General features: G+C 39.8%; 1 protein-coding gene across 1 annotated transcript in view; it reads left to right on the plus strand.

The window, feature by feature from the left end:
• The window catches only part of mtnr1aa (melatonin receptor 1A a), a 43,959-nt gene extending 28,124 nt beyond the window's left edge, over nt 1-15,835 (plus strand). Inside the window, exon 2 of the mRNA XM_050045625.1 lies at nt 14,248-15,835. Within this exon, the coding sequence (XP_049901582.1) occupies nt 14,248-15,116 (869 nt within the window). The 3' untranslated portion in view covers nt 15,117-15,835. The remainder of the gene's footprint in view (nt 1-14,247) is intronic.
• Nucleotides 15,836-24,805: the final 8,970 nt, after the last annotated feature.

Below are 24,805 nucleotides of genomic sequence, written 5' to 3' on the forward strand. Positions count from 1 at the left end.
AAATCATAAAGAAATTACTGCAGCATGGTAAGAATACAGTGTTTTTTATGCCCCATTAATTGTCGTTATTCCTCGTAATCAGCTTACACAAGTGCTCTAAGGTTATCAAAAAGTTTAAATTCATTTGATTAACAATTAATTAAACAAATTAAGTATAAGGTCTAATTTGTTCAAACACAACCCACAGAGCCCAATCCTAAACTTTTAATTAATGTTGTTTGATTATCAGCTGTTCCTCCATCTGTGGTGTTGAATCCAAAATGCTTCCTCACATTACTTATGAGATGGTTTGGTGTCATGATTAGCTGTTTGCAATAGCAAGAGTACAACAACTACATAGACCAGACAAGTCCTGATGTAGCGTTGTCACAATACTGGAATTTCTAACTTTGACACAATACCTTGAAAAATATTGATGTTGTTGAATACCTTTTTCAGTACCACAGGGGAAAAACTGCAAGTTAAAAGTTTTATCAAGATAACAAAGCTATAACACAACAGCAATCACTAATTTCTTCAAATATTTATAAATATATTTTTCCCACATACAGACTCCAAAGAAGTGACAGCCCTGAACATGTCAAGGCATTTTAAATTTACAGTTAACATTTACCTTGCATGCCAAGATAGAGAATATGTATCTTTCTTTGACCTTTTAACCAAAAAGGATTACATTGTCATTTGTCATTTTTAGTCATGTGGGAGCATGATTTTGTGACGGCAATGTCGGTCTGATGGTCCATCACTATGATCCAAAATGAAATATCTTAGATGGATTGTCATGAGGCATTCATGGTCTCCCGACTTTTCCTTTAGCTCCACCAGCAGGTCAAAGTTTTCACTTATTCTTTTAAATAATCTATGAATTGGCACAACAATTAAGCATAGACATCCATGGTTCCCTGCTAATGAATCTGTCTGACTTTGGTGATGGAGCTGTCTTGTAGCGCCACAATTAGTTTGACATTTATGGTTTTGAGTGAAATATTTCAACGACTGGATCGATTGTCATGAAATTTAGCTCAGACATTCATGTTCACATGAGGGTGATTGTCTGGTGATGCCCTGACTTTTCATGTAGGCATCAGCACAAAGTTCCCTTTTGTCCGACACTTCGGGTTGGGAGCAAAACTAATACATTTCTCAACAGCCTCAGCTTACTTTGTTTTTATTGCTAATTAGCAGATGCTAATCTAAGATAGTGAACATGCTTACTATTGTAAATAATCAAAACCTTGGTTCAATAAGAAATGGGGATGCAACAGGGATTAATCATGTGGTTTATTGAAATGTCAGACAATAGTGAAAATTTCTTATCACAAGTTCTAAGAAACTTGGCGTCAAATTCAAATGTCTTTTTTTGTCTGAGCAACAGTCTTATTATAATTAACATTTCAGAAGCTTGACAATTTGCCATATCTTCTCCAGGATCTAGTAAAACAACTATTGGATTCATTGACTCATCGTTTCAACACTAATAAGAGCAGTGACCAAAAAGCAGATTTTTACTAAGAAGCAGAATCAATGAAATGTAAAGAACACCCAGACCTATTGATTTTGCCACGAATTGATCCCAAGCCCTTAGTCACATTGTTCACCATTAGAAAATAATTACCTGCCACAGGATGACTGGAAAATCAAAGATCTCCATGAAGTAATGGTCTGTTTAGTACCTTTTAAAGGGTATCAGAAAGCATGTAGAACATGTACACTTAACCTGTCAATGTCACCAGAGTGATGATCATCATTTTAGTGCACAAGAGATTGTGCAACAATCAATCAATCAATCAATCAATCAATCAATCAATCAATCAATTTTATTTATAAAGCCCAATATCACAAATCACAATTTGCCTCACAGGGCTTTACAGCATACGACACCTTTTAACGGGGGAAAAAAACGGTAGAAACCTCAGGAAGAGCAACTGAGGAGGGATCCCTCTTCCACGTGCAATAGATGTTGTACAGAACAGATCAGCATAATAAATTAACAGTAATCCGTATGACACAAAACAGAAAACAGAAAATGGCATTTATTTGATATGTATAGATGACAACTTCAAACAGATGTCCAAAAGCAGGATAGTTACCAATCTAAGGTTTGATTCTATATCTAAAACATCACAGTCTCTGCACAACGATGACCCTGATGAATCTGCAACAGCAGTCTCATGTACTGCAAATGGGGTAAAACGTGACTTCAGAGGACCCACGTCATTCACATGTCCTCGATATGCAAGGGGTTAAAGTCACTCTGGAGAGTAGCGTCAGCAAAATAACCCGCACCTGCCACATTAGCGACAGAACTCAGCAAAAATACCTTTATTCTGACAGCACTTAGCCTCAGATGGGGGGTTTCTGCAGGCATTGTCCTACTTTATGTCCTCTGTTTGTAATCTTGGATGGTGAAAAGAAGACAGAATATGCTACACTGCATACAAATGGATTTTAGTTTTTCTCTACTTTACAACAGATGCTGTAGCTGAACCACAGAGTGTGGCTCACTGGGGAGCAGCTGGAGTACTGTAAATCTTAGCAGCACCAGCAGCTACACGAGCTGTGGCCACATGGTTCACCCTACCCACAGCTCCTCAGGGGATCTAAAGTACAGTATATCCCCACACATTGACCTGATGTTCATCAAGATCAGTGTGATGGAAAGATAAATGTTTGTACATATATGACAATACTGGTGTTCAGCACAGATATCCGAGTTGCAAATGTTAATTTTCATGCCTGGCCTGACAAACAGGTTAATTTTTGATATCTTGTTTTGCCACTAGTTCATGACACATGAAGACTGTGTAATCAGATTGACAACATGACATTGGACAACTTGTCTAGCGGGCTTTATCTGGAAGACGTGACTGGACCTGTCAGGCTGTGTCAGGCCACCAGCTGTGGGGGCCTGGCTGACATCCAGTGTGACACCACCCGTGGTGTTTTGTCATCTCTGCTCCCTGACCAGAGAAAGTAAGTGTGGCAGACAGGTATTTTCACAACACATGATCCTCAAAATTGCAGCGGTGGCTGTAAGAAAGAAGCCCAGCAATTTGAGATTGAGACTGCTTAGTTAGGTTTTTTAAGGTGCGCCGACAAGGTTGGCTAGTTAGGCAGTAAACCTCACTGGATCTGAGATGTTGTGAAAATCTCACTCAAGTTGCTTCCCAGTGCTAACACCCACAGGACATCACAACACTGCCAATTAGATGAGGAGCTCATTAATCTTTCCTTAAATAAAGCAAAGACAAACTATTAAGTTGAGATCTGAATTGTGTAGCTGTTAATTGCCTTTGTCATTGGTGACAGAAAAGGCATGACTGTTTCAAAACTTGTGCTGGACAAAAGACATTGTGTGCTAACCCAGTGCTGTGGTACTCAAGAGAGGTCTTGTTCTCAAGACCATTTCCAAGACCAGCTTTTTAAGGTCTTGGCCTGGGACTCAACCACATTATTACTCGATCTTGTCTCGGTTATCAGACAAAAGCCCCTTTTACACTGCCAGATTTTCCGCGAATGTTGGGCCGTTTTGCCGGCAAGCTGCGAGCATTTAGACACACAGAGCCAGATTGGCGAGTTGATCCGAGGTGCCCAATTTTCCGCCTCGTAGGGTAGACATATTGGTGGAACCCTTTTAGTTTAAACAGACCGAGGCGGCCTTCCGCAACGGGAGGGGCTGTTGAAGACTTGTGGGAGGAGCTGTTGATGACGCCACACGTGCGAGCCACTGGCGGTGGCTTCCTTGCTCTCGCAAACTAAGAGGCCATTAACCGTCAAATGACTGGGACGGTGAAGAACAGGCCGACTTATGAGAGAATCGCCGAAGGGTTGACCAGCAGCGGCTTCCCTCCACGTCACTGTTTACGTCACACGCTGAGCTACACCTATTGTTACTTGTTACTTGCTCATGCCCCCCATTGCCCCAAAAAAGGCACGTTCTGTATTAACAAAATTAGGTAGGCAGCATTTTACCGCACTCCCCAATTTTGTTTTTATACTGCCAATGCTGAAAAAAGACTGACTGGGCTTTCCTGCAAATTTGCACAATTCCTATCTAAAAAGAGCTAAAGACGACTCAGGATTTTCAAGATCAGTCAAGATCACATCTATGAGGAAAAAAAGGAGCGTTGAATGAAAATGGTTACACTTATTTCAGCTCTTTAGTGTTTATTAGTATTTGTTTGCTTATAGAAAACAAAGTGAACTTTCCATACATAAATTAATCTCTGCAATGCCTTTTGATTATTTTATCAAGACATTTCTCACGGTACACATACACATACACACATATATGTGTATGACAATAAAAGAGGCAAATGAAGAGGCATTTACATTTGTTTTCAGTGGTTATTTTCATGGGAGTGTGAATCTTTTAGACTAGTTTAAGTCTGTGGTATGCATGTTCCACATTTTTTAAAGTGTGTTATGCATTGTTAGACTCACACTGGTTTGGTTTTGGTTTTGACTTGGTCTCAACCCCTCAAAGTCTTGGTCTTGGTCTTAACGCACTGGTTTTGGTCATGACTTGAGCCCCGTTTCCACTAAACTCTTTCGGTATGGTACCTTTGGAACCAAAAGTAACCCTTCAGACATGGTACCTAGATCCTGGCGTTTCCATCGCAAACAGTACTCTTAAATGTGGGCGGGGTTGTTGTCACTCAGTGTTCTGTCCAGCACTCACTGTAATTCCTCATTACTGGTGACACAGATGGAAGTCTGCACCTTGTTTATCGTCCACAGAACGAGGCTGCACGCCGACATTTTCAGAACAAGGCAGAACAGGCTGCAGTGAGAGTCTCTCTTGATGGGATATTTAAAAATAGTGGGTTTGTACATTAAGTCCTTGTAAGGCAAGCTCAGGGGAACGATGCTCTGCTATGCTTTTTTTTTTTCTTTGAGTGAGGATTAGAATATATGCAGTTCCCGTAACCTGGACGAAATTAATATATATAAATGCTTGAAGATCCACTCATTACTAAAAGTGTATGTCATATAAAAACTAAAGTGATGGTCAAAGTTGTTAAAGTGACATTTAAGGTGTGTTGATTAATTCATGTCGCCAACTCCACATTAAAAGTCCCCTGCAGTCGACTGAGTGAATTAAGTTATTTTTTACCCCAACTTCAGCTGCTTTAAGAGGCAGTAAAACATCCTTTCATTTTATAGTTAACAGGAATAAAACTCTCCACAGTATGAACAGTGGTTACATGAGCCTCAAAACCAGCCACAACTAAGCCCTGAGCAGAGTGACCGTCCGCTATTGACCAATCAACAGACTGCAGTGTTCATAGCTCCACCTTTTAGTACCAGATCTGTGTGCTAGGTATCCCAACATAGAGGTGAATGAAAATGGGGACGGTACAGAATGGTTCCATTGGTACCATCCACAACTTTTCACAGAGGAAATGGAAAAAAAAGCGTACTGAACTGAACCGAACCGTACCGTACTGCTTGGAGGAAACAGGGCTTTTGTCTCAGTTTAGGTGGTCTTGATCACAACACTGGTGAGAGTATCTCAAAGGAAGCTCCTACCCAATGGAAAAACTCCGTCTGATAAGAGAATCACACAGTGATTAACATGTCATGAGTCAGGGACCTTCAGTTCAAACACAGCCTTTCTTAATCATTTTCTTAGCAGCTGCTGTTTGTTTTAACTCTTGTGATTAAAAACAAGATTTTGACATTTAAATAATCTTCAGGCTACTTGCGTCTGGCTGCTTTACAAAAACAGCAGTGGTGCTTGTTGGCGAGCTGGAGTCATGTTTGCAGTGCATAATGCTGCTTTCCACTCTGCTGTTTCTGGTTGGTGCTTCCCTAGGAGAGAGGGCACTTGAGGTCAGTTTGTAAATCCCTTCTTTCCTTTGCCACACCAGGGTAGGAATAAACCACTTCTACCTAAATCCAAATCAAAAGAGCTTCCGTTTTTTCCACTATTTTCTCAGTAGCTGAAAATATTCTCTATACAGTAACAGAGAAGGCTATTGACAGATTTTGTCTTCTAGCATACATGTTTTATTATTAATGCACTGTATACTCGGTGTGTTTTTGTACTCATCTGAGACTCTTGAAATAGCTGCTGTAAGAGAAGTGAGGAGATTAAACCTGCAGAGAGTCTCATCATCCACGCCTGTCACTGGCTTCATTCATAAACATAATATCCACAAATCCAATAGTGACCCAGGGACATAATCACTCAGCTTCTTCATCGGGCTGCCTCAATCTCTCTCTCTCTATCTCTCTCTGTTTTTGTTCTACCCTCCTGTTCTCTTCCTCTTCCTCTTTGGATTATTATTAATGCAGTTCAAGTAAAGTCCCAACATCACAGTTGTTGTTTTGTGTGCGTTTTGTCACATTTCTGACTGCACACCCGGGAGCCGGCACAATAATCCTTATTTTTTATTTTTTTTCTCTGTCATAGTGGTAGCTGGGAGATATTTTGAGCAAATTCCACAAGACCTCACTAAATGCCCCAACACACAAGAAACACTTTATATCCTCTCATTCATCAAGGACTCATCTTTATTCAAGACTTTCGAATTTGTTGGCACAGTTAGTGATCACTGAATCATGTATGAGCACCTCAGTAATTGATTGTAAGTGATTCACAGGAATGATTTTTTAAAAGGGAAGAAAAGGTGCAGAAAGGTAAATCATAGAGGGCTGTGTGTTGACATTGCACTGGCAAAGATCAAAACAAAGTACCTCTGGATCATGGTGGCAAGGTCAACGAATATGTATCACAGTGTATCTGTTCCAAAGATCTGTTCAACAAAGTTAGAAGGGTGTGGTGATTTATCATTATCGCTTTTGTCACATTCCTTGTGTCATACTATCACCAAATGGAGATACACGTCCAACTTGAAAAACAGTTTTGTTCTTGGAGGTCCAGAGTGGCAAGATGTAACATCAGAAAATTACCTGTTAAAGTTTAATTTATGTTCAAAGATTGATTATATACTACATCTTTTCAGTTGTACTTTCTGATTTGTTTGTTCAGCTAAGTGTCAAGTTTTCTGTGCGTAACATTGATAGTTTTAATTTTGCAACACATTGATATTCATAAAAACTGTCAAATGCTGACTCTCTTGTAGGCTAAATTAAAACTTTGTAAAATAAAATAGGAAGGACAAGAGGAAGGGGACCAGAATAAGAAAGGAGTGAGTTACTAACTGTCTCAAGATTTTTCACTATGTGACCTGTGTGGTGTAACTAAGGATTTTTATAGGATTACATTAGGAGTGCATTAACCAAGAGGATAACAGGTTAAAAGATTTGGATGTGCTCTGTAAATTACTGTGCAGTCCAGTGTTTGTAGTTGATCCAACAAAAAATTGCACTCTACCATGTGCAACAGCACTGCACCTTGTAAAGTTGTTTTGATACCAATACTAGGATTGGAAAAATCCCAGATACTGCCTAAAATGCTGGATCAGGTTTCAGCGAGTAGGTGAGTCTATGCACTGATTTGATACCGTGTAATTTAATAGTAAATGTCAGTTCATTCCTGAGGTCAGCAATGTTGTATAGGACATCAAAGTATTCCTTTCACTATTTTTTAAAATACCTCCAGAATGCTGTGGTCTGGATACCTACTTTAAATTGTCTTCGGTTCGTCTCTTTTTATTTAGCTTCTTCATACGGTAGTAGTTTTTGTTGTTGTTGTTGTTGTTGTTGTTTTTTAAACACACTGGCGTCGGATCTGTACTTGGTATCAGCGGATTCATCAGTTCAGGTATCAGTAATGGTATTGGGAGGGAAAAAATGGCATTGGAACATCTCTTGCACTTCACCATGGCACTTTTCAAATTTCGTCCTTCTGATTGTTGTAGAGATTTAATCAATTTAAGGGGAAGTCTTTCATTTTGCCTCAAAGCACTAACTGGCAATATTGCTATATTTGCATCAAACTTGCAGTTGTGTTGTGGCTCTCCATGGGTGTGCAATTCTGTCAAGCAGTTAGTTTGCACCTACTGGGGAATCACCAAATCAATATCTAACTGTGGTTGCACTCAAAACGGACCTGATTTTGAGCATGAAAGGCACACTTTTCAGCAAAATATAAACACATCGCCTTGTGCTTGGAACTGCCATCCCTTTATGCTATATCTTCCATCTTGTTTACAGCATTGGGAATGAAAATACCAAAGAAACTTTTCAGTACATTTCAAGGTCAGGAAAATACCTGCATGTCTTGTAGTACAGGTTGCACCAGATTTCGCACTGACATGAAAGTAGAGCTGTTTAGAATTGAAATTCATAGTATGAGATATGCATTTGACTCTATGTGTAGTGTCATGTAATTAAAATTTACATATTCCTGACATACTGAAATGTATTCATATTCCTGGGATGGTTTTCCACACATTAACATATATTAAAATGGGCGTTCTGCAGATTGCTCTGCCAAGGGCGGCTTACTAAAAGCCTTGCGTGCTTTTTCTGCACGTTCACATTGACCTCAGTAACTTACCCTGAAAAGGTATGCAGTTAGACTTGACTTTTGACTGTGGGTAATGAAATGGTTAGTTCATTAGTGCAGTCAGGACATAAGGGCACAATGGGTCAAGGCTGACGTATTTAGACTTGCTCCACCTGCTGCTAACCTTCAGCACATGCACATAATATCTCTTACGGAGCTTTAGAATCTTACAGGGGTGTGGTGGATGGTGAAGGTGCACATACACTGTATACCAGCTGCTCAAAAATCTAAAATTATACTCAACACCAACTTTATCTCCACTGTTCAAATATTATCAGAGCTTGTGTCTTTCACTTTAAGAAAGAGGAATCAAATTCATACAAAAAATGCTTTGGTGTAACAGCAGCTTGCACCAGTTGGTAGACAGTTGTCTGCACAGATTGCCAGTAGGTGGATGTCTTCAAGGGATATTTTTTTGCCAGAAATAAGCCAATAAGGCACTCATAAGATGTTTAGTTAGGTCCATGCTCAGATTAGTTTCAAAGTGATTTGCTGAGGGTTGACTTGCTTTTTTGAGACGACTTTGCAGGGAAAAGGAACTCAAACATTAACTTGCACAGAATGTAGATAAGTGTGTTCAGTTTATTTTATCTGGGCTTGTACACAAGATCTGGATGATTATTCTGGTTAGATAAATATATAGTCTTATTAGTGATTTATTTATTTATACATACATTGTTTGTAGGAAAGTGAAATGTGAAAAAAAGTGTTTTGGCATAAATCCTGTAGGAATTAGACCAAGCTTCTAGCAATGATAATAATGTTGCATATGTACATGTATAGAGACTGAAAGAAGTAAGACACCACATAGATCTCGGGTAAGATAAAAAAACAACTCGTGTTGAGATTTCAAGAAAAATAAACTATTTCAACAAGAAACCAATGAGGGGACAAAGAATCCAAGGACTACTGACAGAAGTACAGAGTTTGCTGAGACAACACATTTTGAATGACAACAGTCAGAGCTGCACTTGCTGGTCGATGTGTCAGAGTACTGAGAGACGTCACTGCTTGAAAAAAAACAGCATGACTCTGAGAGCAAAACATTTCTCTGATAAAATAAAAAATGTAACTCTGCAGCTGTAATCCAAAGGAGTCTGGAGGAAACAGACGGCTCACCACCAGTCTAACAACATCCCTGCCGTAAAGCGTGAAGGTGGCAGTCTCATGCTGTGGGTGATCTTTTCAGCGCAGAGGGACACGGGACTTGTGAGGTCGGAGGAAGAAAGGCAGCTAAATGTGAAGCCCTGTGTTATAGTGACAGTTTGTGTTCCCACAGGACGGATACACAGTGGAGTCACTATGTTTATGGGTCCAAAGTCTCACTGATTAAATGAAGATCAGTTCTTGGCTTAGACTTAATTTGGGGTTAATGCACAATTATGGGGAATAACCGGATAAATGGTCAGCTCTGTAGCTTGGCCAGTGTTTGTGTTGTGAAATGGAAGTGCAGGAGCAGCTGATCGGAGAAAGTAAAATATACACTGATTAGTGAGTGGCTTTTGAAAGGATATAATGAGTGGAAAGTATTAATTTTATTTGACTGGAAGATGTGAACCTAGAGGGACTAACCTCTTGAATATTTCTCTTAGTTGATTTTGTGAAAATTTGTGAATGGGGAAGAGCCAAGAGGTGGAGCTTAAATAATTAGATGAAAGTAGTCAATGAACAAGAAGAATCAGCAGATTTAAGAATAAAATAGACTCCCCTGACTGCACTTAAGCTAAGCTCCATATCAAATCACAGCCCTTCCATATCACTGCAGTGGCTTCAGGACAAGAAAGTGACAGTCTTGGTATGACCTAGTAAAAGCCAGGTCTTAAATCCCTTTGGAAAATCTGTGGAAAGACTTCAATATAGCTGCTCACAGACGCTTCACTTTCAGCTTGACTGAACTGAAGTAACTGTGCTCTGAAAAAAATGGGACCAAATCCTAATTCAGATGCTCCAGGCTGATACAGACTCAGAGGTGTTATTACTGCCAAAATTAATTTTCAAACCAGAGACTGGTGGGTGGTTAAAGCTAATATAGGTGGTTAAAGCTAATATGGATGTGATGTCTGCATTTTATTTTCAGTATGTCTTTAAAAGCAAGTCAAAAAACATTTTTGTGATTATCTCCCTAAAAAAATAATCACCATATTCCATTTTAGAGATTATGCTGCATCATAAATTGTGAAGAAAGTTGAGGTGGCTGGATATTGTCCAAATGCACTGTATATCTTTTCAGCTTGCCACTGAGTGTGTCGAAATTCATTGCCAACTACAGTGGGAGAAATGCTCAGATGGGCTTCACTTGTAGCTTAATCCTAACAGAAATTGGTCGAAAGTGTGGGATTGCAGAAATGGAAAAGGGACACAGCACCAGGCCATATCTCTCCTCGGGCCAAATGAAAACTCAGAGTGATGCGTCAATCACAGGACTAGTCACAGTGACAGAGACAGTGAGGGAGAGAGTCCAACAGCCAAAAGAGCCAGCTGCCTGTAGGCCTTTCATGACGTGACCTTGTCAAGGTCAAGGCTGTTAATACTGAGTGACTTGAGTTTAAAATCCTGTAACAAGGTTGTTACAGTAAAGAGAAGCCAAGAGACAGGAAAGGGGGGCCCTTAATGATGACTGTTTGCGTTGTGTCAACACCTTTTTGAACATGGAAAATATGTTCTTATTTGGCAGTATGCATGAAGCTTCACTTACTGCAGCCAGTCATCTCTACACACACACATACTTCAGTGTTTTTGTCACTGAGGAGGACTGTGCCCTGACTTACATTAATTCCTTGGAGACGTAGTCAAACCTTTACTAGAGTCACTACATCCTGAACACTAAGCTTTACCAGTAACCAAACCTTAATCATAAAATGTAATGGTTTATCTTAAGATGTTAAGCTTTTTGTCCGCAAATATAGTAGTGTCCCCATATTGTCACTGTGAGACCACGGTCCCCACAATATCATTAATACAAGAATACACATACACACATTTGCAGATTTATTCTACACCTTAAACCTGTGTTAATCAGGCAGCAACACTGTTGCCAAAAACTGATCAAATGATTATTGGCAATGTGAAAAGGGCTTGCTCGTGGTGACGCAGCACAATAAAATACCACCTGACTCAGCAGGTTTGAGCTTCTTTTAGCTCACTGTGTTGGCTGGCCTGCTATTTCATTGCTTTTCTTCCCTGGCATCTCTCTCAACAACATTGTTTCCAGTTACAGTAGGCACCAAAAATAACCTGTTAAACCCACTGTACACTACCTGTCCAGCCCAAAATAGCAGAGACAAAGTTAGCGACTAGTAGGTGAGCACAGTGGAGCATGTAACTGCTAAAGTGCCAGATATTTCCCTTTGAAGTTGGTGGAGACAAAAAACATAGCTAAAAGGAGAGTGAATATTGGACTTACACCAATTAGGTGTGATAAATACATCTCCAATGGATGACATTGTTTCTCTGTGTCTAGCTAATTGCTAACACGCGTTTGCCACAACAACCTTGTAAGGGGATCATATGTAGATGTTGTGTTCACAGCTTCTTTATCTGCCTCCAGGTGGCCAAAAAATCATTTACTGCTGCTTCATCACAACTAGGTAATTAAATCGAACACTTACAGGCTACTAGCTTTAACAAAAGCTAATGCTAACACTAACCTTCAAACCAAGTCTTAAAATCATTGTGTAATTTTTGACCACTAATGATACTATGGAACAGTGTTTTGATGATATTTTGTTTATATCTTGTGCTTTACCACTACACACATTGATCTACATGCACGCATGTGTACACGGGAGACAAGAAAACACCACAGGGTATGCTTAACCCTGAAATCACCCCTGCAGCTGCACATTTTGGAAGAATGTTCTTATTGTCCAAAAAGTGTCCTTGCTCTCAAGGTCCTCACAAAGATAAATATGAAAGCGTGCACACACTCAGTCACACAGATGCATAAAGTTAAGCTCTCTATCTGTCACGGGATCTTGTGTCAACAGCAGGTGCACCTAATTCCCTATAGAGGGCAGCTGAATGACAGATATAAAAGGACAAACCTTAATTAATAGCCACACGTGATCCCTGGCAGTAGAATGGCTGGTATGTTGTATGGGAGATAACAGGCCACCGGGCTGATCAGCAGCGAGCTTCTAATGTTCAGGTGAGACTGACAGGTCCGCCTGCAGGTTGGGGGAGTGTGTCTGATACTGACAGACCAAATGTCACCGCAAAAATGAAATTGCCTCTTGCACTGCAGTGATTGTCGAGATATACGATGCGCTTAGTTGCCATCTGACATGCGGTAAATGCATCTTGTCATCTGTGACAGGGTGTTGTCATATAGGCAACTGGATCAGGACTTGTCATTAGGCTCGTAATATGGTACTCACCACTATACATACAACACATTCCACTAATATATAAGTGACAGCTGTGAAAATGCTGTGTGGCTAGATGTTAGGATCCTCCAACATGCACATGACAGGCCACTCAACAGTAAATAATGCTTGGATGCAGAGGTCTGTGTAATTAATTAAAACTGGGGACACAAAGCAGTGTGTTGCTACGTACACGAGAGGCTGTTTCCACAGAGAGTAATAAGATATTTGCTCTTTTGTCTTTTCAAGTGCATGTCATGTATTTCACTTGAAAGAGGTTGAGGATCACAGCCGCTGTCTTCCACCTCTCAGTGTGCAACAGTGTGTTCTCCAACAAGCCTTGTCTAATTTCCCCATCAGATTTGGAACAAAGAATACACTTGCATGCCCTTGATTACCGGCCGGCCCGTAGATCATGTCCTTGCCGGCAATTAGAAATATGCATTATTTAGTGACAGGGAGCCCCTCCTTTTCATTATTCACCAACATCAAAAGGTGACAATAGAATGCAAGTTGGAGTTCACACACGCCAAATCATCGGGGGAAACTACCAAATGTGTTTATGCATTCACACAGGCGCATACACATGATACAAATCTTGCAGATGCATTCACTCTCAACATCTAGCCTTGAGGCCCTTTCCCTGTGGCTTATGTAATGAAGTAGCAACAAAAACAAATGGATGTCTCTAAAGGATTGTGCTGCTATTTTTTTGCATGTTTTAGCATATTTTCAAATCATTTATAGCCCACTTAAATTACTGCCAGCCTTTTTCCAATGCTTACCATAGCTTTTTGGATTTTCAAAAGGACTGTCCTTCCTGCCAGGCAGTTTGTGCTTTGCTCTTAAATGTCAGTGCTTTTTCAAAATAAAGAACCTTGAACCTTGATTTAGATCATAACGTGGAAGATCTTCAGTGTGATAGTTGTACATTTGTCAAAGTTATTGCTCTGTGACAAAGCAGTTACCATCCACTTCATTGCCCACATTAGATGTTTCTGGCTTAAAGATGAAGGTGGCAATAAACCTTAACCCAAGCTTGAAATTGTACCTTCAGAAAACACCTGGATGACATTACATTGCAGATGGCTTTTTTCTTAATATCCATGTTTTCTTCTATGTCCTCTGTATGTTTTATAGCTTTCTCCATACTGAAACAAATGATTGCCAGAAAGGTGGGAAAAAGAAAAACTGCTAAAACAAGCAAAATAGTGACACGGTCTTTTTTTTTTTCAGGCAGATAACTCCAAAATGCTCCTGAATGAATAATTTGGCATTCCCTCAGTACAATCACTTACGCTCTCTTTGTCTTGTTTATTTGGATGACCAATCTGCTCTGCTTCTGTTGTCAATGACTCATGTGTCTTCCCTTGTCTCTCCCGTGGGTGTGTGTTTTGTCTGCAGGGAACATCTTTGTGGTGAGCCTGGCAGTGGCAGACCTTGTGGTGGCCATCTACCCGTACCCTCTGGTCCTCACCTCCATCTTCCACAATGGCTGGAACCTGGGTTACGTTCACTGCCAGATCAGCGGCTTCCTCATGGGCGTCAGCGTCATCGGCTCCATCTTCAACATCACCGGCATTGCCATCAATCGATACTGTTATATCTGCCACAGCCTCAAGTATGATAAACTGTACAGTGACAAAAACTCGGTCTGCTATGTGATGTTGATCTGGGCGCTGACTGTGGTCGCCATCGTGCCCAACCTGTTTGTGGGTTCACTTCAGTATGACCCACGGGTTTATTCCTGCACCTTTGAACAGTCAGCCAGCTCAGCGTACACTATCGCAGTGGTTTTCTTTCACTTCATTTTACCCATCATGATTGTCACATACTGCTACCTGCGCATTTGGATACTGGTCATTCAAGTGAGGAGACGGGTCAAGCCTGACAACCGGCCCAAAATAACGCCGCATGATGTTAGAAACTTTGTCACCATGTTTGTGGTGTTTGTGCTCTTTGCTGTTTGCTGGGCACCACTCAACTTCATCGGTCTGGCCGTAGCGATCAAACCAGAGGTGGTGATTCCCCTCATCCCTGAGTGGTTATTTGTGGCCAGCTACTTCATGGCCTACTTCAACAGCTGCCTTAATGCCATTGTGTATGGTGTGCTGAACCAGAACTTCCGGAGGGAGTACAAGCGCATTGTAGTGTCAGTGTGCACAGCGCGCATCTTCTTCCAGGACAGCTCCAACGATGCAGGGGAGAGGCTAAAGAGTAAACCGTCACCACTCATGACCAACAATAACCAGGTCAAGGTGGACTCTGTCTGATCCAGACCTCAGAGGACTACTTAGCGGACATGAACAGATATGCTGTGACTGAGAGTGAAAAAAAAAGAAAAAACTAAAAGGCATAGTGAGAAAAATACCAAATTTAAATATAAAACGGCTTCTATCCTCTGAGCTGTCCACAGACTGTCACATGGTGCTATCTAACCTCTGAACAATCACAGTAAAAACAGGGGTGCATATTATCTTTGTCTTTTATCAAGCACTTTTGTTTGACTCTGCAGTACCTGTAGTACAGTAAATATATGATGTATGTTTTGTTTTCATGTTTACAGTGATGATATTAATGTATCATGCATTACATAAGTATTTATTTTGTATGAAATGTCATGTAGTTATATAGTAAGATATATCAGGTTCCAGTTACATGAAGACAAAATTTTATCAGGCCAATAAAAAAAGAAATCTACAAAACTTGGGTTGAAAATATAACCCCAAGTTTTTAAACAAAGTTAATTATATAATTATTAATAATTTTAATAACCTCATTTGTGAGACTGTAACACTAAACGAGTGCAAGCAATGTGGGTTGCTGCTGTCTTATTATACCCTGCAATACAGTAGGTGGAATATATATTTTAGTCTTTCTCTCTATCTCTTACTCTCTTTCTGTCTCTCTCTTTCTCTCTCCACCCTGTGAGCTCATTATAATGTATGCATGGATATGCAGGAATTGTTCATATGCAAAATAAAATCTATATTGATGGAGGATCTGCTTCAGTCCCGTCTCCAGCTTACTCACAAATTAAAGTTTTATTGCAATTCTGTCAATGCATTCAGTTAATCTGGTTTATAACTTTGGACTTTGTTATGCCTTCTCGCAGGCGACAGCTGTTGCCTGAGGCATTAAGTTTTTGTGTTGTTCATCTCATTCTTGTGAACACAACATCTCAAGAACACCTACTAAAGTNACCTTGCATCTGTCTCATTCTCTTTAACTTTATATCTCACAACAGCCTTGGGGGAATTTCTTGTCACACACACAGTCAATATAGTCAAAAACATCAAAGGTCAAGGTCAATGTGACCTTGCATCTGTCTCATTCTCTTTAACTTTATATCTCACAACAGCCTTGGGGGAATTTCTTGTCACACACACAGTCAATATAGTCAAAAACATCAAAGGCCAAGGTCACTGTGACCTTGCAACCATCTCATTCTTATAAATGCAATATCTCAAGAATGCCTTGAGGGAATTTCTTCAAATTTCGCACAAACCTTTACTCAGACTGAAGAATAAACTAATTAGAATTTGGTGGTCATATGTCAAGGTCAGTGTGACCACACAAAACATGTTTTTGGCCATAACTCAAGAATTCTTGTGCTTATTATGACAATTTAATAATTATTTAATAATAATAATTCAATTTAATGATGAAGGGGTGAAATTATGTATCCAAAACATCAATGGTCAACCTCACAGTGACATCATCATATTTTGCATAATACACTTTTCTGGCCGTTATGCAATGTCAAATCAAGGGAGACATTTGGTCAGATACTGAATTGGTGACATTAATCTTGAGTGTCCATCTTTAAACTGTGCTGATTGTGTAGATCTGTGCTGCCGGGGTAAGATATGTATGAAGCATCCATGTTTTCACAGACATGGATGTAAACTGTGAGAGAAATGTGATTGGTGCGTGGAGGCATACAACCAAGGGGCGGTATTTCTAGTTATAGCATCATTCCTGTTTATTACAATAGTCATACACTCCCCCAAAGATATTGCTGAGTTCTCAATTTATAGGAAAACTGTATGCAAAACAACCACAGCTGGTACATAAGGTCAACTTGAAACCAGTGAGTTGGCCTCTAAACTGTGATGGAGGTTTACAAAGCAGAGCTTAGATAATAATTTTACTATTCCCCTTTGTTTTTCTCTTCAAAATATGTTTGGCTAACATTTGGGTTTGTTTAAAACCTGTATGATTGTTTGACTGCTTGTGTTTTGTGTGCCAACTGACTGTTTTTTACCAATGAAGCTACCCAGAACCGGTAGGAACGAAAGCCCAAACTATGAAAATAAGACCCAAGATGTTAATATTCTGGAATCATCCTGTAATCAGTGTGGCTTGTTTTCAAAAATGTATCAAGGTTTTGTACAAATACCCCAAAATGTATACTCAGTCACCAGTTTGCTGGCTGCACCAAGCTAAAAGTATTGCAGCTTGAAGAGGTGTTTCTACTGTTTAGTCTAATCTTATTGCAGCCCTGTCTCCTAGAAATTACATTTGTAAATTGTTAATTATGTTGTTGTGGGAACATAATTTCTGCCTGGATTATGTTCAGAGACAACGTATCCTCATAGAACTCTTTGTATGATATCCTACGAAAAGGCGCACACGCTGGTATGATATCCTACCAATTAGTGCCACACCAATGATGCTACGTCCTAAATGAAAAGTTGTGTATTTAACATAAAGTTAGGGAGCTTAGGTTTAGACAAATAACTTTACTGTAGCTAGATATAGGGAAAGAAAACATGTTAACAACATACCTTCAAATGACTTAAAGTTCACTCAAAGTCCACAGGGTTCTTAACACCAATCTCCCAGGGGAATGTATTGGAAGAAAGTCCTGTGTTTTGTTAACCATCCACCACTCCAACCTGCCTCCTTGCTTGACAGCTTGTAAATACTTCCTTCTTTAATTCCATCAGCGCATTCATCATGTGATTGCAGCCTTCAAAAATACATGGGCCATGCATGAATTACTGTTTCTGCTTATTAATTTCTGTTGTCATTTTCAGCTGTAACTGTAATGTTTATAGATATATAGTTAAACACGTTGGTCTGACCTATCTGACATTGCTGCTGTGCTTATTATATGTACTGTGTTGCTTTACTATCATCTTAAATAACCCAAATCCGGCACGGAAGCAAAGCAACATACTGCTGTGGACGTATTTCAATATCAGTTTGTGTACACTGTATTTGAGTACTTGCTCCACTTACCATACACACAAACCAATTGATGTTGACCAGCAACTTCAGTGTTCTTTGAAGTAAAATTGGGCCTACTGTTTTTGTCAGTGAAGTCTGATAGCTTTGATATAACAGCTTTAGTTTCCTAATGGCTGTCTAGCAGCAAGGTAAGGCGGTTAAAATATTCTAAATACACCTAAATTGATATTGATATTTATGGTGGGCCTTTTTTAGGTGGCTAAAACCTAATAAATTAAAGCACCATTTGCAAAGCACTGTTTTATTTTACGAACGTGACGCAAGGCTTTTCTACCCGAAAGTTACTATAAATAAACATTGTGTTTTGGTCTATCAGGGATACAATTCAATAGCACCTCATACTACAGACTCCAAAATGGCAATAGAGTTAGTTTAATCAGCTCTAGATTCATATTTTGGCCAAAGATCGACTATGAGAGTCTTGATTTAAAAAATGCTTGAATGATGTGACTTTATCCTAAATTGAGCACAACAAAAATATGACAGGGCTTTATACTGTATGTAAGGCTTTTTTTCCCCTCTTTGTTTCATGTGTGTGGTAGTTCTGACGCTATCAAGTTCTGTCTGTAAACAAATTTCAAGGTGATCATATAAGAAGTGTTGGTAGGCACCGGTGTCCTTCACAGTGTGAAGGACTCTGCAATGCATAAGAGGCAGGCACTGTATAGCCTACTGTATATAATTGCTTGCATGTGTGTTGTATAGCGTGCGTGGGCAACACGGTTAGTGGAACACAGACAAAGGCATCTGGCATCACAGAGGAGAATGGCTCAACTATGCATTTGAAATCCACTTGGCTTACATAACGGCCGCTGACCATCATCCTCAAAGCAAAAGCTGAAAGAGCCAGCTCCCAGCAGACTCCCTGCCCCCTTCTCTATCTGTTTAATCCCAAGAGCTGTGTGTGGTAGGAACGGGCTGAATGGGTTGTGGATGAGCAAATGTAAAAAATCCCAGGGATTTACACTGGCCTCAAACAGAGTTATACTGTAATCTGGGCCCAAAGATTTTTATAGCCCAGGATGTACAACAATAAAGAAGAGAAAAGCCAGGTGTTACATGACCAATGGCACTGTTTTAGGCCCATCTTCCATTACTGATTCAATACCAGGAGAAAAAATAGAATGTGTCCTTTACTGTAACAAGGCCATAGATCAAAGCTCGAGCAGAGCATGTCTTCCAAAAAGCAGAACACGGTAAAGCCCTCACTGGCCTCAGTAAAGCTCTGCAATCTGTGAGAACATGAAAGATCTAATTTCTTGAAAAATGTTGTTGTTGGCAGAAAAAAAGAATATTTATACATGGAACACATCTAGTCAGTGTGCACTCACCACATTATCTGCCAAGTAGGCTTAATGTCTCCCCATGAGTGGTACTGTGTATAAAACCTAATGTATTTATTATTAAAGGGTCAGTTAACTGAAAACACAAAAAGAACACAAAACATGTGCTCTACATGTCTGTCTCTCTACGCTTGGCAGTCACACTTCTCAAAAACAAAACAAAACAAAAAAAGTCTATGATGAGGTCTGATTAACCAGGGCATTGTTTCATGACTACATTACACAAGAGTGAGTGGGAAAATATGTTCATTTGAGCTTCTAGAGTCACTCTTGACTTTGAGAACACATAAGCCCTGTTTCCACTGAGCAGTACGGCTTTCTTTCAGTTTCAGCTGTGAAAAGTTGTGGATGGTACCAATCGAACCGTTCTGTACCGTCCCCATTTTTGGTCCCCCCTCTGTTGGGGTACCTAGCACACAGATCTGGTACCAAAAGGTGGACGGTCACTCCTGGCTGGTTTTGAGGCTCATGTAACCACTGTTCATACCGTGGAGAGTTTTATTAGTAGACTAACTATAAAATGGATGTTTTACTGCCTCTTGCAGCAGTTGGAGTCTGTGTAAAAAGTAATTTAATTCACCGGGCTGACTGCCGGTGACTTTTAAGGTGGAGCGTTAACTTGTAATGTTACTCAATACATGAGTTGACGTGAACACACCTCAAATTTCACTGACAACTTTGACCATCACTTTAGTTTTTATATGACATAAACTTGTAGTAATGAGTGGATCTTCAAGTGTTTATATTTATTAATTTCTACCAGGTTATGTGAACTGCACATATATTCTGATCCTCACGCACACCCCGCCCACATGAAAGAGTATTGTTTGTGGTGGAAACGCTAGAGTCTAGGTACCATGTCTGAAGGGTTACTTTTGGTTCCAAAGGTACAATACCAAAAGTGTTTGGTGGAAACAGGACTATACAGTGATAAAATATCTTAACTCAAGGTTTACCCACTGGCTATGGAGGATGACAACCCCTTCAGCAGTCTGCAACCATGCACAGCCACCTCGTAATACATGACCAAAGTTATGTACATAAGTCACATAATGAAACCTGAGCAAGTTCCATTTGCTGAAGAAGGCCATGGGATGCAGTCACAAGTTCTGGAAAATACTTGTAAGTAAACCGTGGAGTGTTTCATATTTTTAGCGCCTGAGCATAAAAAAGCCAGGGTCCAATGGGAGCCTGTTGTTTTTGTAAAGACGGTTATTATTTTTCCCAATGCATATACTTCATTCATTGTGAATAGTTCGGTAAATAGAAGATGAACTGATCTCCGAAAGGCAAGAGGTCAAAGATGGAACATGCTTTTCAAAATTTTAAGCAAGATTACTCTATCATTTTGTTTTGTACCAATTTCAGAGTGAAAAAAAGGAAAGGAGCACCATGCAAAAGCTTGGCCTCCCCAAGACATTTGAGCTCTCAGACAACTTTTACCAAAGTCTCATACCTTAATTAGCTTGTCAGGGCTCTGGCTTGTTCACAATCATCGTTAGGAAAAGCCAGGTGATGCAAATTTCAAAGCTTCGTAATTACTCCTCCTGAAACCTTGAACTGTCAATCAGCAGCCATGGGCTCCTCTAAACAGCTGCCTAGCACTCTCAAAAACTAAAATAATTGATGCCCACAAAGCAGGAGGAGTGTCAGGGACCAAGCAGTGAGGCAATGAGGAAAACAGGAGTTTGCTGGAAAAAAATAAGGGTTTTATTTACCCAAAAGATGCAAATACAATACAAACCAAGAACTTAATAACTAGGCCTATGAAAGAGGTCAACAAAATAGAACAATACTCAAAATAACATTAACAAAACAAGGTCTTACCTGAACAAACTGACCTAACAAAATGAAACATGAGGTAACATAAACAGTGGGATGGCCAAACCGTCTAACCCAAAAAGGGAAAATATTATGGATGTTTAACTAGATCTATACAAAGGAAAAAACTAATTAAACCCAACTCCCCTCTGCAATGGCAGTGGATGGTTTTGCCTGATGAGCTGGCCACAGGATTTAGCAGCTCTCTGCCCCTTGGCCACACCTTTTGTGTCTCCAGGAAGAGACCTCCCACCAGCACGGTAACTCAAACAAAGAAGTAAAAAAAAAGATCATAAATCAAATAAACTGTGTAGTGTGGATTTAAATTTGGATATGAATTGTTTGGGGTGTGGTTGCCTGCAAAGAAAATTAACCAGTGTAAGAAGGCTAGAAGAAGATAGCAAAGTGTTTACAGCAGCTGTTTCCTCAGTTTGTAATGTAATTAAGAAACGACAGTTAACAGTAACTGTAGAGGTCAAGTTGAGGTGTGGAAGACCAAGAAAACTTTTTCAGAGAGCTTCTAGTAGGATTGCTAGAAGAGCAAATCAGAACCCCAGTTTGACTGCAAAAGACCTGCAGGAAGATTTATCAGACTCTTGGTTGTGCACTGTTCTACTGTGCAGTGACACCTGCACAAATAGCGGTCACCCCCCTCGTGGCCCAATTGTTGAAAAATGCTCTCTAAAGTGCCATCCTGGGAGCCGAAATGTGTGCTAAAATGCCCTCCTGGGAGCCAAAACGTGCGCTACAGTGCCCTTTTTTTTCTTTTCGCCCCTGCCCTTCAAAAAGTCTGTGCACGCCACTGCTCATGGAAGAGTAAGAGGAAAACCTTTCCTGCGTCCTCACCACAAATATAAGCATCAGAAGTTTGTAAAGGAACATGGAAACAATGAAAGTTGAAAAAAAAACAACAACGAAGAATGAAGGAAAAAACAGAACGGGGAAGGAAGGTGGAGTCGATTAATAGTTTGTAGGTGAGCAGACTTTTAATGGTTGATGTATTGACATGAATGAGCTGTAGGACAGTTTGGTCGTGAAATACTGAGTGTATGACATGTGACTGCGTGTATTTGTGTGTCTGAGAATGGAGATGTGAACAGTTTAGTGGCATTCATTCATTGGCAAAATCAAAGTTAAGATTGAGCTTTGTGATAAATGGAGTCCAGGTTTTCAAAAAGGGTGACATTTGTTTTCTTAAAGTGCATTTAGTGCCAGGAGTGCATTGTAAGCATGTATCTGTGTTGGAAAGACCCATTTTAGGCATTTTGTTTTGGGTGGTGTGTGCTCGGTGGAGGATTTTGCACTGGATCAATTGCAGGTTTTAATTCTTGGTCATTTCAAATGAATTTCTACAGACCTGTATCCAGAGGTTGGTGTTGGAGGGGAGAGATAGATCTCTTCACTATTTAGCAGATGGTAAGTGGATGCTAATATCTACACGGGAGATTAATTTATAAAGGTTTAAAAGAAATTTTGGTGGATGCAGAGTATTTCATAATCTGTTCTGCTGGGTAAGGTGGTTGGAGAGAATTACACGTTATATTGGTTTTATTTCTAATGACTGATTTAACTTGTAGATATTGGAGAAAATTGAGCCTTTGTAGAACTGTGAATTTTATCAAACAATAGGCCAGTTTGGTAATTATGGATTAAAGATGGAAATACTAGAAATACCAGGATGTTTGTGCCTTGGAAATCATTTTAATGTCTGTGTTAATTGATAGCGATAACTAGGAGGAAGAGTTGGGTTTTCTTCTGGTTAAGACCTTTATAAAGCATTGCCCACCTGTGTCTTATATATGTCACCATCTAAAAGAAAAGTATATTTAGTAGGCTATGTGCCAGAGCTGTTTAAGGAAGTCAACAGGAAATTCATCTGGTTCGGATGCTTTGTTATTAGACATTGTGTAGTTGAGAAAGTGCCGGAACAAAACCACTCGGCGAGGGTGATGCAAGGGTTTTCTACCCGTTAGTTACTGTAAATAAACATTGTTATTTAGTCTATACAATACGTGTTTATGGCTTTGTACAGATAAATAGGCACAGCTTTTCAACAAACAATGCAGGGCGTGTATATAAGCGTGTATGCATTCACAGCACTGTGAAGTGCTTTTGATGAATGTGTGCTCTAACCAGCATGTGCTTTTCACCATTCACTTATTTTATAACCCATTTATGAGAGCACTTTTGTTTTATTGTTTACATTTTTAGCACAAGTGAAACTGACCTTACACAACATCTAACTTTACATTTTTATAACACAGCACCTAAAACTTACAGCTACATGATGTGATACTTTTGACCTACAAAAACTACAAAACAAAGTCACATCAATGAACCTTTAATCAGGTAGTTGCAGTATGACTGACACCTAAGCAAGCAGTCAAAATCAAAAACATTAAAAACTATAAGTTGCGCTTTTTTATATAGATCCCCTGACTGTGTAATATAAGGGGTCGTAGTGATAAACCCATGGAAAATTATCACTTGACTCTGTAGCTCCCATCAGCTCTAGTGTGCTTTCAAGTGTCTCACCTAGGTGCGGACTGGCCACTGGAAAGTTTGGGAATTTCCCAGGGGAGCCAGCCTTCAGGGTCAGTCTTTCTGTCTTATTTTGAACAACAGGCTCAGTCACACGTGCAGCTTTTGATAACTTCACCAAGTCCATCACTAGCTCTTTCCATCAGGTCAACAGGCCGTTTAATGCTTTTGCTACAAGTGTCAAGATATAGGTGCACAATGTAGCCTCAGCTAATTTGACCACGGAGATGCGAGTGATGGCTGGCTTAGCCATGGTTATTTTTAGACGGTGCCTTGTGGGCATTGGCTCCTTGCAGGTGACCAGGCACTAACCCTAACTTGGAATCCTCACTGGAAGCGAGACGTGAGATGTGAGCTATTAGATCAATTTAGGTGTCAGGTAATTATTACATTGATTAAACTTTGAACTTTTGCTTTCTGTACAATCACGGAGATGAAAACCTTATTAGTATTAAATTAGTTGGACTGTTTTACATATTAGCTTTGTTTTGTTTTTTTAAAGTAATGATTTGTTGATTAACAAAGGTGATGTGTCTGAATTTGGTGTATTAAATTGGGGCCACTTGACAGAAAATTCCCAGTAGGAGGGCTGTACCTGATTCAGAATTATGAAATTCGAATTAGATTTGGCTGTTTAATACAAACATTTGACATTTTCCTTTCTCGGCATTTCACCGGCATTTACTTGATATAGTACACAAGCTAACCGGCTAACAATTTTATCGTAAAGGTGCAGCAACATTTTTTTTCCAACACTAGATGTCAACAAAAAGCCAGAGATTGTATCGTATTAAGTTGCTGTGAGTTGTAATTCCACTACTTCTAAGCATAAGAAAGAAATGCTGCAAAGTCTCTTCCCCATGTGCCGCCGCAGCTTGTCTGCAGCTGACTGTACCAAAAAGTATTGTGAAAGACAACAGCGCTCACTCTGCCGCAAAGCCCGGGGACCAAAACGTCTCCAGAAGTACGCTAACTAGCAAAAAAATAAAATAATATAAAAT

This window comes from Epinephelus moara, chromosome 5 (assembly GCF_006386435.1).
Source record: "Epinephelus moara isolate mb chromosome 5, YSFRI_EMoa_1.0, whole genome shotgun sequence".
In the NCBI taxonomy this organism is placed as follows: Eukaryota; Metazoa; Chordata; class Actinopteri; order Perciformes; family Serranidae; genus Epinephelus; species Epinephelus moara.